The sequence below is a fragment of the Ciconia boyciana genome, chromosome 8 (assembly GCF_034638445.1).
Source record: "Ciconia boyciana chromosome 8, ASM3463844v1, whole genome shotgun sequence".
NCBI lineage: Eukaryota > Metazoa > Chordata > Aves > Ciconiiformes > Ciconiidae > Ciconia > Ciconia boyciana.
Genome location: NC_132941.1, coordinates 39,236,068 through 39,254,948, shown reverse-complemented (window position 1 = coordinate 39,254,948; position 18,881 = coordinate 39,236,068). Strand labels below are relative to the sequence as shown.

Here is an 18,881-nt window from a genome sequence, read left to right as displayed (position 1 = left end):
TCATACACCCAGGCCAAAATTTTGGTCCTATTTCTCTGAGTATGAGCACCTGCATTCAGATCTAAGTGCCTACATAACTAAATCATTTCCGTTTTCATTTTGTTCTGTCCCCATCTGTGCTGATCTTAAGTAAAATAGCTATAATAAGTAGTTACTTTGAAGCCATATTACTGTGTAGCTCAAAAAAAGATCCAATTTGAAAAAAAATACTGCTAGCTGATGTTCACAGGAGAGATCTGCTATGTTTAAAAAGCCTTTAAATCTGCAATATATTTCACTAAAAAAAATTAAAGGATATGAACAGCTTGTGGACACACACAGGTAGATGTATCCTTATCTCATCTATTTGATGTAGAATGCTATTATCCTGGAAATGCAGACGTAGAACTGAAACTGTTTGCCCCAAATCATTCCTAAATTATGTGTTAAAGATAGTAAGTTGGTGGATCCCAGTCTGCTGATTTCATCACTAACCTATCCTTCTTCCATCCCTCTTTTACACATGTGTAGCAATATTCTAACATGAGGTTTGTGGTTTTTTTCCTTTCTAGTAAAACTGCTCTGCTGGAGGGCTTGGAGGTTGACCAGTATATGTGGGGTATTCTGAACGCTATACAAAAGTAAGTGAACTCACTCATTTCTGATATCGAAGAGTAAGCAACCAGGAGATACATTAATGAGTGCTGAGATAGTCATGCCAAAGTAGGCCTTAGTGATTGAACTTGAATATTCTATTTCATGGCTCCTTGGTGGAGCTAGTGATACAGTGAATCAGTTTCCATTTACTTAATAGATCTTGTTTGGGTTATCTCTTCATGGCAGCCTCACCAATGAAGCAGAGGGAAGAGTGAGAATGGAGGATTAAATGCTTTCTCATATTTACAAGTAGTCCCTCTGATTCACATGTGGCAGACCACGTAGATATGTTTGGATTTCCTTGTGTGGATAAACACAGAAATGTGCTCTCACAGTTGCCTTTTTTAAAACTTGCTTTCGGCACACACTTGAGGAGTGAAAGATCTTGAAGTTGTATTATACTAGAGCATTTTGGAACATTTGTTACCATGCAGCTTATTATGGAAACTTCAGCAGAATTGATTAAAAAAAATAATAATCAGTTAATGTGCTAAAAATTTCACATTCTTTTACAGCTCGGAGTTTGAAGAAGTTACCATTGATCCAACTTGCAGTTGGAGGCCGGTCCCTATAAAGTCAGATATTCACATCAAAGATGACCCAGATGGCATTCCCTCAAAAAGATTTAAGACCATGAGTCCAAGCCAGATGATCATGCCAAATGTGATGGAGATGATTGCAGCTTTGGGTCCTGGCCCGTCACCTTACCCATCCCTACCCCCTCCTCCAGGAGGCAACAACTCCACTGAATATGGTAACCAAGGTTAGTTTTACGTCTTTGTGCACCCAGGTGGTCACTCTAGAAGTCACTGGTTCAGTCAGCTTTGTGATTCAAGTATGTCAGTGCATCTTCTCAGAGAGATGCATAAGGAAAGCAAAATATATGGCTGCAAGTCTGAAATTCTGCATCTGTCTTTTCATTTAAGATTCATCTGCTTAGAGGAAAATATATTTTAGTAAGGAAATCAGTGCTTGTCATATTTACTGCCATGCAGCCCTCCTTAAATCAACAAACATTGTATGTTACCTTATATGTTCATGGCCTGCCACAATATACATCTTTCCTCATTTTTTCTGTCCATTTTCTCTGTTCCCCTGTCATTCAAGTGAAGGCTCAGAGTGCTACAGAAGTTACAAAGTAGAGAACCTGACCCATTAAGCCTCCTACTTGGGCCACTGAGTTTAACTTGTGGCCAGGTGAGCGACATTTGGTAGGCCACCCAGAAAGTGGATGACTTTTAAAGAGATTTTAACTGCTTTGCAAACACCTTTGAATTAGAAAATTACTTTTGAGTTCCTCTACCCATGTGCTGCCAGATCAAGAAACAGGGAACTAAATACAAGCAGTGGAGATAAGTTTTCAGATGACTGGTATATTGTGAATAACTCAATTATAGTGACAATTCTGAAAATATGAAACCAGAGACTGTTTCTTTTGCAAGTAATATGATATGACTCAGTTCAGCTCTGGGAAGAGACCAAGTGTTCACACCATCAGAATCCCTAAATTGATTACAAGGTGATATATGTGCTTTTTGCAGGCTTTTGAAGAAAAATATAGATTGTATGTAAAATGCAGTTAATTCACTCCAACGACTGCAAAACTGATGGCAGATGATAAAACTTTTTAGGTTTTCAAACCAAGATGAATGATTACTATAACAAAGCCAAGAACACTGAATCACAGTTTTTTCACTCTTTTAGTAGGAGTGAAGTGCAGTCAGAGCATGAGAACAGAGCCATCTATTCTTCATCATCTGTCTAGCTCATAATCAGGAACGGACAGGGTAGTCACGTAAAGTGGGGTTTAGGGTTTGTGTAACGATTGCTGCCTAGATTGTTATTTCCCTGCCTTCCCCTGTGGATCTTGTAGCAGAGGTAGTCATTGTTTCTCGGAGCCCTGACTCATCAATGGCAGGTGAAACCCACACTCTCCTATTTGCCCTGCATTAGGCGTATCAATGCAGAGCACCACATTATCCTAAATGTCTTCATAGGTCCGTCCCTCAGCATGTGGCACAACTCCTGCCCCAGAGAAGGGCATGCTGTTGCATGGCTGTAACTCCCTGGGCATACTGCCTAGCATCTTCATTCTCCATCAATACGTGCACTGAAACTTCGTGTTTAGAATTAGGTAATGTACTCTGATTAACAGTACTCTAGAGCAAAGTAGTAGTAGTACTACTGTGGTTTATGTTTGTTTATTTGGATTTGACAGTAAGCATACTGAAGTTTAATTTGCAAATATAACAAGTACTCAGTAATACAAGACCTTATTCCAGCTCCCTGCTATTAAATCTTGCCTGAGAAGCAAGGCGAGACCAGCTATATTCTGTGAGACTCATCCAGTTTGCAGATTAGCAAAATGAGAATTAGTAAGGCTCTGAGGTATTTACATGATAGATCAAAGTCCTGACTTCTTTGAGAAATACTCTTACATGGCTAATGACTTCTATTCCTCTGAGATTAAACTTCTGTTTGTGAAACTGTGCTAAAGAGCAAATCATGAAGCTACTTCAGTTTGTCAAACTCCTTTCTTGACTTGAACATTTAAAGCTGCTGTACTCCAGCTGATGAACTGCAGGCTCTCCGTGCAAGCTCCAAAGCTATTCTATTATTTTAGAGCTCAGTATCATCCAATTCAGTTGCTTACATGAAATAGTTGAGTGGCTTTAGTTCAATTTTTGCTGTTCATAGCAAATAAGCCACCAGAGTTGGTGTCTCAGTCGGAAGTGTTGACAGAGGGATCTAGAGAGAAAAAATATGGACAGTGAAATCCCTGTATTGGGTTACATGCTTGCTTTAGAATTCAAGTGAAGATCACTGGGCCGAGGTGGGACGGATCAAAACATACCAATGATGGTCATACAGTACTTGTCCTGCAGATCACCAGGGGACTCCAGGCTTGTTGCTAGATGGTAGACGTGTGGGGATAAATCCAGATCATTTATTCTGAATTGGTGTAAAATTTTGGTGCTTTGGAGAACATCCTTTCAGACTGAAGTTAGGTGGATTTCATAAATTCACTGTTTTTTTCATTACAGGCGTGCATATCCATATGCTGAAACATAGGCTACAGGCAGACAGTTTTTAACTCTGAAAATGAGAAGAATAGATCCAAGAGAGGAAAACTGATGTTGTATTTGCAGACAGTCAAGTGAATTTTATTAGGTTTTGTGGGAGCAAGGAGTATTACATGACAAACCCCAATTAGACATGCATTTTCTTAATGGAAGTTGCCTGTTTATACTGCAGAAGAAGAGGTAAAATAGATGCTGTGCTATGAACTGGTACTGTGGCATCTTCCTGATACAGTTCTGTCAACTAGCTTAATCAGAAACTGAAGTAATGCTACAATCTTACTGAGTGTGTAGAAGCGTAGATACAAGTAACACAGGTGTCCTATAAATAATTTTGGACTTGGGCAGTCAGTCTCAGTTCCACTGAGATACTTCCAGATGCAAATATCCCATAGAATTTAATATCCCTTTCACTTCTTGACTTGGTTAAGTTTATGTGGTGACTTGACAGTAGTTTTTCAAAATGTCAGCAGTTTTCAATTAGTTACGACATGGACATGAATTATTACAGCAGCCAGTATTCAAAAGCTGAGTGCCATTTTTTCCTCCCTATTCCTCCAGCTCGCTCCAACAGTGGGGAGCGCAGTGTCGTCATGTTCAGCATTGCAGTTGCCCTGTGCTGTGCAGGGTGGATGCCATGCCGCACAGCTTTTACAGGATACTCTGAGACATCAACGTTGGGAAACAAATAGTTTCTTTCATATCACATCTGTTTCTCTTTTAGGCAACAGTTACCAAGGTCATGGCAATTTTGACTTCCCACACGGGAATCCCGGTGGCACGTCTATGAATGACTTCATGCATGGGCCACAGCTGTCACATCCTCCAGACATGCCGAGCAGCATGGCAGCTCTTGACAAACCTCTCAGTCACCCCATGCAGGAATCTGTAAGTAATGGTGCTGTGGACGGAGATTTTCCTTTGGTGGGGGTAAGGAGCTCTCATCCAGCTAATGGACTTGCCTCGTCAACGGCTTTTACTTTTTGTAGATTCCTCACTTTGTGAAATAGAGTAGTCCTGAGAAATGCCAAAAATGCCATTTTTAGTTTCCGGCCTTTTCAAGTTTTTGGAGAAACATTTCTGAGCTTTTTGAATCGTCATTTAAGTTTGTTTATCTGAAAGAGACAACCTGGCTCGGTGTGCTTGTGTTAATCATTGTACTTTGCTCTGACACCTGAAAAAAACTAGACTTCATTCCCTAGGCCAGCAGGGTCTGTGAATATCCATCTTCAGCAGATAGCTTGTTATAGCAAGACATCGACTGACTTCAAAGCAGGGACAATATCTTCCCTGGCTTTGTCCCTGAGGGCAAAATTTGCATCGAAGTATTTTGAGGGGGAATTGTACCCAAGTAGCGTAAAAGGCACCTTTAAGCTGTTGGGAATAGGACAAGCCTGGAGATTTCAAGGAGAGGTGCTGACACTGGTCTGAGAGTGTATCATTGTAAGAGACTAAAAAATTGAGGTTCCTCAGGTCTCGGATGGAGAGGCAGAACTGTGCGTTGGAAAAGCAGCTTGCGCAGAGCACTGAGTTTTATATACAGAGCTTTATATATCTCCAGAAAACGCAGTACTGCAGCAACTAGGTGATGGAAAAACTACCAGCAGCATTGGTAGTCTTAGGCATGGCTAGTCAGTAGTTTAACTGGGGCGGGGGGGTGGTATACATCCTTTTATGTTCATTTAAGTTACAGGACAGGGGCTTTATAGTGTGCTGTTACTGCACAGAAAGGATGTTTAACTTGACAAGTCATCTGTGCTGTGTCTTTAGTGAATACTAGAAAGTACAATTTCAGAATGTAATGAGGAAATGTGGTAGCAGATGCTCAGCAAAAGCCAACTCAGTCAATGTCTCCTCTAGCTGGCTGTGGGTTTTCCAAGGAGGATGGTGAGAAATAGGAAGAGAGTGAAGCGCGAGAGTTCTTAGTATAGCTTGGAGAGAGCCCAAGTAACAAGACTGTCTGCAAAGGAAGAGTCCAGAAACTGTAACGACTTTACCACTTTACATGCTAATAAAGGACAGAACAAACATGCTGTAAACTTAATTTTACACTGTCAAATTCCACGTACCCAGCTTAAAGAGCAGTCTGAATTATCTGCATCAGAACCAACCATACAGTATTAGAATATAGTAGTGAGGGGAAATAGTACCAACCTGAACCACTCACAGCTGCTCTCCTCTGAATCAAAGCCACTGGGAATTATTCTTTGTCTCCCATTACCTGACACCTACCTCTTGACTTTGTCAGTTAACTTTGCTTCCTAGCAAACTACGCCTTAGCTATAGTAGTTGCCCCAGTGAAATTTCTGAATTGGTAGGATATTAAGTGGTTGAATATGAAAGTGAAAAATCTGTGGCTTTCTGAAAATGGGACTGCTTACAGATGATAGCAAAGGTGAAAGTTGCTCAAGGTTATGCAAGTTCCAGAGCTGTAAGAGGGTATTTGGGCAAATGTTAATAGATTTTTGGTTCTGTGGGCCAGTCTGTAGCAAATCTGATACTTGCTTATAATAGCTGGCAATTAAAGTAAACCTTTGTCTCACTTCTCCCTCATCTATCATGATAACGCAAGCTATACTGGTTGGGAACGGGAAGCGGCGCTAAAGCAGGTTCCACCTAGTTTATGTCAATGGCTGATTTTCTCTGATGAGGATCAGTTTTCAGGTCTGTTAGCACAAGGGAGTTAGACTGACCTTGTGAACGTAGCCACATAGTCTTCAGGCCACATTTGAGGACTGTTAGTGCTCCCACACAGCTTTTTCAGTATTATAAAGTCTCTGCTTTCCTGTTTCTCTCCTTTTCTCCTTCTTCCTTTCTTCTCTCTCAAAAATGAACTGTTTGTCTGTAGCAGACACTCAGGAAAGGCAGCTTTAAAATTACTGCTTTTAGAGAAATGCATGCCATTAACACATTCCTAAATTGTGTAGCTGAATGTTTTTGGACAGACATCTCTGTACGAAAATAACTATGAATCACGTTGCGTAATTGAACTAAGGTTTTAAGATGTTGCCTGTGCTCTTGTCTGGCTTTCTGTCTTTACACATTTAAGGTGTATTTTGTTTTCATCTGCTATTCACTTTGACTGTTTCATGTTTACAAGGTGAGTCAGGATCAGATGTTTGGCCCTTTTAGACCCAAGGTCTCTCTCTAACTGAGCGGAATGCTGCTGAGGAAGTTCCTAATTTTCCTATTATGAAGATTTATGTGGTGGCCCTTATGTAATGGTAGGCAGAGAAAGTTGATCCCTCCAGACACACTCTTGTAGGTCACTCCAGGAAATGCAGATGTGTTTGCCCAATGTAGGTAGGGCTGGGTAACCAGGGCTGGATCATCAGAACTACCATCTCTCAACACTGCTGTTCCACTCCTGTGGAAGAAGAAAAAATCAAGACCTGAGACGTGGCTAGAAGTAATACCTCTTCCCCAGTGTAAAGTGTTGTGGGAACTATAGAACAGATGCTTCTATGTCAGTGCAAGATTGCTACAAAATAGCTGCCACAATCGCATCATGTTTGTTTTCAGAAACTGAAAACAAGTTTTAGACAAAGGTGAATTCAGAGTTAGCTCTAGCTTAGTGCTTATTGCAGGCAGTGTAAAGAGTGGTACATGACTGAGCAATGGATGATCATGCCATAGCTTCATTATACCCAGTGAGGTGATACGAGCTGGTGCCACTGTAAAAAGTTGTCGCTCTTGTTTCTATTTTCACTTTTCCTCTCTCTCACACCAGCACAAGTGTTATTGCAGCCATGAAGTGATCTGGATCCGGGTACTGATGTGATTGAAAACTAATTCGAGGGGGGGGAAGTTTAGCTTTGATCCATGTCAGTTCCCCAGCTGAGTTCACTGCATGTCTGCAAGGATGCACCTGATGACAAAGGCATGAAAAGGGAAAAGTGGCCGAGAACAGCAGCAGGGCAGAATGGCATCTTTCAGTGGTTCTGCCAGCTAACCCAGCAAAAGAGTTGATAAAACTATGACCCCTGTAATGGAGAAAGATATAAACCATCGACTTAACCTTCTGATCTTTTTTTCACTGTCAGTTTTCTCCTGAGGTGAAAGGAATCTTGTTCTGCAGCTGGCAGGTCCCGTTGCTCTACAGCTATACATCTCGGCACTCCTAGAGGTCACTGTTGGGCTCATAAAAAGTTGTGTTGTTTTGTGCTATTAAGCTGAAGATGTAGTTGTGTCTGCTATAAGCTTTTCCTTTATAGATTGTAAACGTTTGAAGAGTGCCAAAGTTTACGCTCCTAAAAACAACTCTGGAATTACCTTGCTGCGTAAGCAAAGACAACTTTGTTAGACTCCACATTCGTAGTGTGGGTTAGTGTTTTTAAAATAAAATGATGGGACTTGCAGACGCAAGCTGAACATACACAAAGTATATTGCTTAGAATGTTTTTGCACCACAGTAAACTTATCATTAGTTAGCTGAATGCAAATAGAAAAATGTGGAAGTCCTGAGCACTTTTGCTTTCTCACAGGTAGGCTGGTGGAGTCTGTGGCCTAAGTCAGATGGATTTTTGAACCTGTGATGGCTGTTTAAGATTATGGTAGCCCTCAGTCTTACAATGAACAATTACTCCCTATCCAACAGTTATCTCGGGGCCCAAGATACTGCCTTATCAACTAAATATTTATATATAAAATGCTTGCTTATATAAACATAATGTAGAATTTCTAACCTGCTTATTTGTTTTGAAATATGTCTGAGAACATATGAATGCCTCTTGGTTTCAATAATTATTGATAGAAACATGCCAGTATGACTCTTGTTTTGTGCATTTAGGGATAAATTTAAGAGACTATTCAAGATAATCCTGTTTTGTTTCGGTTTTTTTCTGGAAGCTGCTTTCCCACTTTAGCAACACTGTCTTAAATGGCTTTGTACTTTTTGTTATTATTAAGCTTTCTTAATTTCCACACTTTATGTTGCACATGTCCTCAGTGAATGAAGAAGGAAGCAGTACTATTTGGATAGATATCTATTTTCACTTGGACCTTTGCAAAGTTTTTAGTCTGCAGATTCATTTACATTAAGGTGTGGTCTGTGGGCAGGTTTTGTACAAGTTTACCCTTAAGGTAACAACAATAATGTTGCAGTATACTTTTCCAGTAGTCAAACTGTGACCATAATGGAGAGAAGAGTGTGTATCAGTACTTTTTAACAGTTACTTTAAACTCTCATATGGGAAAGAGGCCCAAATGTGGTGTTGCAGATAGAATCCTGCTTGTTTCCACCAACCTTCATACTACTAAAGTACTGAAAAGGACCTCCGTGTAGCTGAGTATGACTGTCCCAATGGATCAGTATTCAGGTTTCAGTTTTCCTAAGAGTGGTGAAATGTATTTTTCAATTGCTTGTTTCTGTAATTTTTTTAAATTTTGTGGGAACATTTTAACTAAGTTTTGTAATGACCTCCCTTTTGCTTTCCAAAACTGAAGACTAAGGTTAAAATAACCTTGCAGTTTACTGTGATATGAAAGGGTCAATGCTGACATAGCATTTTGCTGGTTTCTGTTGGCTTGGCTGGATGAATTTCATGCTGTTGTTGTATGTATCTGTTCTTTTATTTCAGCTCCACTTTGTGGCAATATGTAGCATTCCTCAAAAAATGTTTGCATTTTTTGCTTCTCCATATACCCAATTAACGTGAAACATCTGATTCTGAAGCATTCAGACACTTTCTCATGGCACAAAGATCAAGCCCCAGAGAATCCACTAGCATTAAATGTGACATGCAGCAGAGGGAAGAATTGGGCTTGTGCATGTTTGTTGCTTCTCTGTCATGTGAGAAAGACTTTTCCCCCATTCTTCCATAGTAGGGTTTGGAAGATGCATGTGGCTTGGTAGTTTATTCGCCATGGAAAACATAAAAAATACTAAGCTTTTGCTGGAGAACTTATCCATGGCATGAATGCAAAATACAAGTGTGATCATTAGCTTAGTTTAAGCTCATGCGTTGTACTTTGCAGTCAGCAGGTATGCAGCCACCTACAGCAGCTCTGCTGATGGGTGGGGAGCTCGCTAGCTGAGCCGCCTTGGTTTTTTGTCAACCATCAGAACCCATTAATATCAGCAAGGAAAACCTTCAGCCCTTAAAAGGGGTGTTGCATTCTGAAAAGAAAAGGAGGGGGGAGGAGTGGGGAAGGGCTGGTGTTTGCAAGAGGTTTGTAATGAGCTGAAACACGAATAGGCAGCAGTGTCAGGAAGCTACCCAATAAGGGAGCTGAGCAGAAATGATGCATTTTCTCGGTTAATCAGTTTCCTGGCGTAGGGATTGTTATTCAACAAATTCTTCATTCATTCATGGAATTTTTTAGGGCAAAAGCATCTGCCTTCCTAATGCTGAGCAGCACCCATAAGCCTCCTTCCCTCCTTGTTGAGGTTTGTTATTTTGCATCTTCAAGCACAGTTTCCCACATCACAAGGAAGCAAACCAACAGCACAAATCCAATGTGTTTATTTCCCCCTTGCAGATAACCTTCAGAAAGCTGAAACACTTCCTCCAGCATTGGGATATGGAGTTTTCTTTTCTGATTACGCTTTTTTATTTCTTTTTTTGGGTTTGTTTTTGTTTTGGGTTTTTTTTGTTTGTTTGGTTTTTGGTTTATGTGTCTTTTTTAATTTATTTAAGTTATTTCTTTTTGTAACATGCGGTTACAGAGTCAGGCACCGCGAGCACTGTACCTTGTGGCCTCACTTTCTTTTCCTGCTTTTTTCCTCCTCCGCAGATCCCTCATCCCGGCAGCACTGATCAGTCCCATACTTCCATGCAGCAAGGTTTGCACGTCCCTCACCCCAGCAGCCAGTCAGGGCAGCCATTACATCACAGCGGGCCTCCTACCCAGCAGTCCCGGCAGCCGCCCCCGGCCGCTTCTAGCAACCATCCACACAGTGACCTGACCTTTAATCCCTCCTCAGCCTTAGAGGGTCAGGCTGGTGGACAGGGAGCACCCGACATGCCGGAGCCCTCGCTGGATGTAAGTCTGTGTCATACTATCATCTGCCTGCCATAGCGTGTGCTTCGCATCGCGGCGGGAGGGCGGGGAGGGCGCGGGGATGGGGAGCCGCTTCCACAGCACATGCCATCCTTTCATGCTTTGGTACATGGGTGCAGGTGCTGCAGCCGAGGTGACAGGGCACTCCTGGCTTGCTGGGAGAACGGTTCTGGTTTGAGCAGCTGCATGGTGTGTGAGCCATAGCCTCTTCTTAGCACCAAGGCAGGCATTTCCACAGATGGCAGTTCAGGCACCAGGCTGGGAGCCATCTCCTCCCTTCCCCCTCATCGCTGGATGGGGACTCACGTGTGCTCATCTAGACCCTGAAGCCATCGCAGTGCCTGAATAAGAGGAAGGATGCAGCCGTGCGTGGTTCTGACTGTAGTGGAACTGTGCCAAGCGAGCTGCGCGCTGAGCCCTGCAGCATGCCCTGGCCAGTGGGAGGGGGATCTGTGATGGCCCACCCCGTGGCGCTGTCCCTGCTCCCTGCGGCCAAAACCAGGCTGTGCCCATCCATACCCGCTCGTGCAGGTAGCTCAGCAGCACAAGTTCTTCCTCCCGGTACACCACATAGGAAAATAAGCAAGAGCATCTTCTGCCTCCTTAGCCACTATGGGAGGCAGCTCACAACTAAACAAAGCTAAACCTAGTTTTAAGGCCAAAAGTAATCTTCTGTCTCTCGCCACCTATTCAGTGGAGTCGGAAGTGAATTATGTGAAGTACCTCTCTGGTTAACCACCTACCTCCCAAAATATAAACTTAGCACTAGGATTGGATTTTCGTTTGAGTCGTGTGTTCCCATATGTGTATCTTGTCTGTTCCAAAGTCTGGTGCTGCATAGTGTAATTTTCTTAGAGAAATGTTCACCTCTGTGCCTCGGATTTATATCTGTATTTGCTGTTGCTGTATACTTACGTCTTCCCTGTCACACACGAGCACTGTGCCAGCAGGTAGCCTCTCAGAGGGGAGGGAAGGGACTAGGGGAGGGGTGCATGCTCCGGTTACAGGAACAGTGCTCAGTGGAGTAACTTCTGTCTGAACCAGACTGCTGCTGTTTCACACAACACGGTCACGTGCACATCCTTTGGGAGCAATAGTTCATGTGGCACTTAGAGTTCTAAACCCTTAAGGACCCCATATAAGCAATATTAATAGGCGAAATAAAAATGTCATTTTTTTCTTCAAATATTTAAGCAACATAAAGTATGCTGTTACGGGTCAGGCACTCATTCCTTGGTGAAAAGCAAAGTAGAAAAACCTGTACATTTATCACAGTACCGTGGTTATCACCGATGGAGGCATGCTGGATTCTTAATGGGAAGCTGAAATTACCTTAGCTAAATGAGAAGGCAAGTGCTGTACGTTGTGGGGAATATAGTTCTTTGAAATATCTGTGAGCTCAATCATGATCAGATGGATTATTTTAACAGGTTTAACTTTCAGTGGCTGCATTGTGGAACCAGGCTGAAAAAAGTCCAATGCCGCAAACCAAACAGGGGACTGTACCGTGGGCAACTTGGTCCGCTCCCTACTGACACAGTCACATTAATTCTTTAGGACTTCAGCGTGATGCAGTCTAAGGTTTAACCTGGGTTAAAGGATATACCTCATATAGATACAGATATAGGTACAGGTGATCTGCACTTGTGCCTAAGATAGCAGAGGCACAAGACTGAGATGACTGGTTAGACCTCTTAAGTATTCGCTTCGGGACCACTGGGTGCACCTCTCCAAATTCTGCCCCTAAGTCTAGCATGTTCCCATAGCTTCTGTCCCCATCCCCCCTCCTCCTCACAGCCCCCGGCGTGCCTCTGTCTTTTACCTCTGCTCCAGCACAGCACCCTCAACACCCAGCAAGTCCTTTCTGAGGTCTCTGATTTTCACACCAGCTGGGCAGGAGGCACACTGTGCTGCCTGGCCCCTCTGACCAAGGCAAGCCAAGGTCACCCTCAAAACTTAGAAGACTTCCTCTTCAGAGATACTGAGCATGTTGTTTAAAACTTTCACCTTTCTAAAAAATTTTTTTAAAAATCCCCTGTGTAGAAGAATGAGTCTCAGAGACATTATGTTAGATTTTTAAGAATTGAGTTGTAAAATTGTACGACAAATTCAACCATTTTTTACTTTCTGCATCTTTGGTGGGGCCACAGTTTTCTTTTGGGCTTCTGTACTAGGTATTCATAAAAAATTATGATAGCAGGTGAAATACATTTAAAAACCTTCTATCTTTAGTGTAGTACTATGACAATAGCATTTTTACCATGAATAAAAGGAGGCAGTATTTTAAGAAAAGCATTCCTTCTGGGAGATTCTGTTTATGTAAACTTGACATGGCATTTTTTTCAAAATGCTTAGGAAGTAATAAATGTTCTGCATTTCATATTTAGCTTATTGAAAAATATGTTCATCCATATAACATTAGAAGATGAAGCTGCATTTGCACAGGAGTAATAGAAGCATATATATATAATATTTGCATGCTGAATGTGGTGCAGTCAAGCTTTTAGTTTTACAGTATTTGAAAACAGAACAACTTAAAATGAGTTTCTCATACCTACTCTTAAGTTTGTTAAAGCAGTCCATATTTTTCTGCCTTTGCTTTAACACAACACTGAACATAAAGGGAGTTTATTACAAACTCTTCCCTGCTGTTTTTTATATATGACTTTTACTTTTGACTAGGATATGGCGAGATGCAGAATAAAGCAGGAAACATTGCCTGGTACACAGCCCAGGAGTTATGATTTGCTTGTCATATCAAAAAGAATCCGAATGATGGTTGGAAAAACAAAATTTTCTATTTGAAACACAGGATTAATAAAAATATAAATAAAACCCCCGCAACTATTCCTTTTGATACTTCAAAACATTGTGGAGATCAGTGCATCTTCTGTTGGATAGCGTGTTACGCCCCTGACCCTTTAAAATGCCTGCAATTGCGTGTAATGCTGTAGTTGAGTAAGTACTTCCAATCACTGTAAACTCACTGCTGCAGAAAGGAAAAGGACTCAACCCACCTGCCTTGCCACTCCTCTCCCCATACTCCTTCTCAGTTGTTCTTTTTCTCTCTTCTTTTTTTTTTTTTTTCCTTTTCTTTTTCTTTTTCTTTCTGGGCTAGTTTTAACCCTGGGTGAGTTCCCTGCTCCAGCTCGCTGCCCCAGAGCTTACATCAGGGCACAGAGGCATTAGGGGGTGGCTGAGGGGTGAGGAAAGGACAGGGCTGCCTCTTTCCATAGGGGTGCAGGCTTTGGGTGATCGTCACGCTGACATGGGCGAGTCAGATAGACCGGTCTTTGTTGATCTACCTTAAAGCTCAAATACGTATTACTCAAACTGCATGTTTCAAGTTTTTATTCAGGTTTTATATGAAACTAGCATACATAACAAGCATTTATCGAGAAGTTTTTGTCAGCATCAGTAGCCAGGAAATATACTTTGTTTATTGATGAACTTTGTGATGGGGAGGTTGGTTGAGAAACCCTAATTGAGATGGTGATGTAATTCACAGGTGAAAACAGTAATACAGACTTTCACAAACAAGTGGATACTGCATCATCTTAGGGTGTTAGGTTTGTGTCTCTGCCTTCTGATTTATTTGGATATATACATATGAAAACCAGTTTCCAGGAATGTGTGGTGTTTAATCCCTTTTTTTCTCAATTGTGTTTCTGTTATCTGTAATTTTCCTTTTATCTTTATATTTTATAGCTGCTTCCAGAACTCACAAATCCAGATGAGCTGCTTTCGTACCTGGATCCTCCTGATTTGCCAAGCAATAGCAATGATGATCTTCTGTCTCTCTTTGAGAACAACTGAAACTATATGTATTCTCCCATCCCTTTCACTTGTTCACACATGTGTGGCTGCACAGCAAGGAATCTTAACACTCCTTTTCCACAAGAGAAGAAAAAAAACTCACAACTTGATCCAATGGTGCACTCCCTGCTTTCTTCATCTCAGAACTGCTTTTGTCAGCTTCAAAGACTGCGAAAGTGACGGGAGAAAAAAATACAAAAAATAAATAAATGCAGTAATCTCCGAGTCTGCCGTGCTACACATGACAAAGAAGCATAGACAGTTGTGCAGCTATTGGAAACCCCATTTGTTGTTCATCCTCTAGAGAGAGAGTTCTGTGATAAACATAGTGTGAAGTATCTTGGCAAAAATGAATCTTGGCAAGGGAAGAAAAGGCAACAAAATGGAACTGTCTTTAATTGACCCATCTCAGAGTGTCCTTCCAATGCGTGTTCTTCCACTTTTTTGAAACTGTATCTCCCTCCACCCCCCCTCCCCTCTGCCCACCTCCAACCACAGGTTTGCGTTGGAGTGATTGTCCTGGCCATACACAAAAAGAAAAACAAAAACATGTACAAAGCTCAAAAAAGCACAAATCCTACAGTCAAGTGGCAAAGATAGGGAAGACATACAGGCCCATCAGAGGGAGCCAGCAGTGTAGCTAATGCGACGTCAGTAACGGAGTCCTGAGAATCTCCAGGCTGCAGCCATGGGTGTTGGTATTTCTGCAAGCGCAGGAATCTTAACCACCTCTTTGCAGAGGATTCCTCTGGCCAAACACACAGATTGGAAACACCCAGGGGAAAGAAAAATGTTTGCAATGTTTAGGGATTTTTTTGTGGTTTTGGTTTCAAATCAGTACCATTTGTGGCTGCGTTAACATCCAGCTGTTGAGATTGCTGTAATAGATCTTTTTGCCATGTATGCCATATGGAATGGAAAAGAGGGAGGGGGGATGCAAACCAAACTGTTCCTGATTATTACCTACAGCCCTCAGTGCCCTGAGCATTTGTGTCGCCGTCTGTGCTGCACAATACATAGTAAGACAAGCTGGGTTGAAGGCAGCCAGGAAATCATTGCAGGATGGAGGGAGAGTAACATCACTATCTGCATAATTATTTTTAATAATTGGCTTGAGAAGGGGCATTGACAGTGGACAGGCACCTTACAGCTTCATTTTTGTTTTGCTTTGCGTTCCATTTTCGTGACTGTTACAGATAATTCAGCCGTTTTCTTTTCTCCTCCTTCAGTTTCTCTTTTTAAACTTTGGCTGCTGGGATGAGCTCTTTCTCCTGAAGGACTGGGCATGGGGAGAAAAAGTAACTGTCGGTAGATTGCTACTGCCCTCAAGAGACCCTGCTGCCACAATCACTGTCTTGCCCCTGTGATCTGTGCTTCTCGTGTGGTTGCTGCTCCTGCATGAGCTTCCTATTGCTTCTGTGCCCATTTCTGTGCTCTTCGTCTCTCTCTCTCTCTCTCTCTTATAAATGATGTACAGTAGCTGTGTAAGAAGTGCATGTGTGCCAACTTTGCCCTTGTGGTGCAACATTTCAGCTTTTGCCCACTGTACAGTTATTGGTTTCGTTTCTTTTTGTTACTAAAGCAAATTTGACCCTGCTCCTTTTCCTCATCCCAAATCCAATCCAGCACCCTTCGTTTGCTCGCCACAATACGTTTTAAACTGAAGTGCCAGGCAAAATTTTGTTTGTTCCTGTCAGTTTGACTAGATAGCTTCCTAGCCCTCTGTGTTTAGTTTGCAATGCTGTAAATGGCATGCTCTGTGCTTACAACTCTGGATTTGCTTTCCTCACCAAAGTCATATTTGTAAATTCTTTGCAGTTTTTGTTTTATTTTGCTCTTTTTGTTAATGTTTCCCACTACCACTGTACATGCATAATGATATATATATGCTAGTCAGCAGCACCTTGCTGTAGATATTAAAGGAAATGGCGGTTTAGTTCTTTTATTTTCCAGTAGGAGTATTGAATCTGTCAAACATATTATGTAGAGATGGTCCCACACTTATATTTTTCCTGTTTCAAGTTTTTTTAAGAAAGGCGCTGTTCATTATGCAAAATCAATTATTTTAAGAATTGCTATTGTAAATATCTTTGTGAATATTTTAGTATCGTCTTTGATAATATTCAACATTTTCATGATCTGGTTATACTTTTGCTGGTGTTTTTAAATACCTTGTCTGAAGAAAAATATGGGTCCTTTTTTAAAAAAGAAAATTGAGGGTTCTTTAACAGAATAAGGGAGTTGTTTTTTTTTTTCTCCCCCCGCCCCCTCCCCCCCCCTTTTTCTTTTGATAAATTTGCCTAAATTTCATATCCATTTATGTGATGAATGAATTGATACATCAGGCAGTACCTGGACAATCAGGGCCCAGCTCTGTCGTGGAAACATAATAATAAGTGATTGCCTAGGGCAAAAAAAACCCCCAACTAACCAACCGATGTTCATTGACTGTGGGTGATTGTGGGCTGGTAACAGCAGAGATTTTGTTTGTTTGCCCAAGTGAGCAGAACACCTAGGACCAGCTGTCTGGACAGGTAAAGATACACTAAGGCAAGCAGCAAGTATGTAAGGTACCATATTTATATCACTATACTGGTGCTCCGGTCTCTGAAACTGGGGCACTGTAACACTTAGGGATGTTGGTGGGTGGGGGAGGGAAACAGTATAGTATATTTTATTCTGCTTAGAAGTGTCTTTTTTCTTATGTAGGCTTGACAACCTGTAGAGGATCTCTGCAGAATATTAAAGATACCTTGGTGTAATACATGGTAATATGGTTGTGGTGTGGTGCTGCTATCACACAATTCCTAGGAAAGACCGTTCCTCAGTTACAGATGTGTCTTGTAGCCATTTTACTGTAGTAGTTTCCCCCTGTATTTTTGCTGCATTGTTTATATAGGTATTGAAGTCATTTGCAGGGGTGGCTAATGTTAAACTGACTTTATGCCCTTAGAATTTGGGGTTTTTGTTTGGGGGGGGAAGTTTCCTTAAGCCATAGGTTTGGGAATAAGATTTCTCACTATTAGTTGGAACTGGTTGCTCAGAGTTTTTTAATTCATTCTATTTAATGTTCCATCCTCCATTGATTCCTGAGCAGCTAAGTTAGTCACCTGAAATGATTTTTCTCTTAAACACAACGTTAGTATTTTAAACCAGGTATGTTAAGGATTGACCTTTTGCTAACTGGTAGTATTTAAAATGTATAATTTAAAAGTACCTGTTGGAAAGCATAAAGGGAAAAAAAACCCCATAGATATTAGCAATATGTTTGGAGCAGTGTTTGCATCTGCTTTGTACAGTAATAGAGAATTAAAATGGATGGTTGAAATTTTTAAGCTTACAGAAACGTTTGGTTTCTAAGCAGAACTTAAGAGAGGAAGTAGGATTTTTACCCATCACCCAAATGTTGGACATTTGAGACAGTTTTAAAACTTATCTGTCAGCTAAAATCAGGTACTGTATAGTGGAGTCAGTGTGAAAAAGCTTCTAAATGAAAATTTAGTTATTTTTTTATCTGTTCACTGCCGTATTAAAGTTTAGAGAAAAAAACCTAGCAAATAGGGTAATCACAGTCATTTCTTTTAAAGCTTAATTATTATATGAAATTCCAGTAGTATTTTTATTCTTCTTTTTTTGTTTGTTTACTTTTTAATTGTTTCCCTATGGAAGTTCATCTGGGAAAGAACCCACAGAGATCTACAGTTCTGCTGCCAAGACATTATTATAGGACTGACAGATACACGCCAATGTCTGCAGTGGAGACTCAAGGGACAGCTGTACATATGTAAATGACAAATAGAGACATGTTAACAGAAATGCATTCATTTTCCTTGGAATGTGCATTGTTTTTATTTCGCAGGAAAAAAAAAAGCTTGAAGCTCCATCTTATGTGGAAAATGAATCCTGTTTGTTAGCGTTTGTGGAGTCTCAGCATTTGTTTCACTTTCACTTCTGTAATATACTCTGATCCTTTGTTTTGTTTTATCTACATGTAATATTTAGCTTACGTGTACTAGTCTATCACCTGTGTATTTTTAGGGTGCTACAGAAATAATGAAGAAAAATAAGGGGATTAAAAAAAAATTGTAACCAAATTCATACTTTGTACAATTTTTGATATCACGATCAGAGGAGAATTAAAAAAAAAAAAGTACAATCCGAAGTAACATGCAAAAATGGCCATTGTCTTTGTTTGTACATTGTATGTACAGTACAATGCAATCATTTCATACTTTAAACTGGTCAGAAAAAATAATTGTGATTTTTAGTCTTGCAAAACTGTATGTAGTTAGATGATGTGACAACCTAATATTTATCTAATAAATATGTATTCAGATGAAACCTGTA

General features: G+C 41.0%; 1 protein-coding gene across 13 annotated transcripts in view; it reads left to right on the top strand.

Moving 5' to 3' along the window:
* The window catches only part of ZMIZ1 (zinc finger MIZ-type containing 1), a 365,884-nt gene extending 347,003 nt beyond the window's left edge, over nucleotides 1–18,881 (top strand). For all 13 annotated transcript variants that reach the window (XM_072869884.1, XM_072869891.1, XM_072869885.1 and 10 more), the window contains 5 exons: nucleotides 552–620; nucleotides 1,152–1,399; nucleotides 4,441–4,604; nucleotides 10,452–10,700; nucleotides 14,427–18,881. In XM_072869884.1, the coding sequence (XP_072725985.1) occupies nucleotides 552–620; nucleotides 1,152–1,399; nucleotides 4,441–4,604; nucleotides 10,452–10,700; nucleotides 14,427–14,534 (838 nt within the window). In that variant the 3' untranslated portion in view covers nucleotides 14,535–18,881. The remainder of the gene's footprint in view (nucleotides 1–551; nucleotides 621–1,151; nucleotides 1,400–4,440; nucleotides 4,605–10,451; nucleotides 10,701–14,426) is intronic.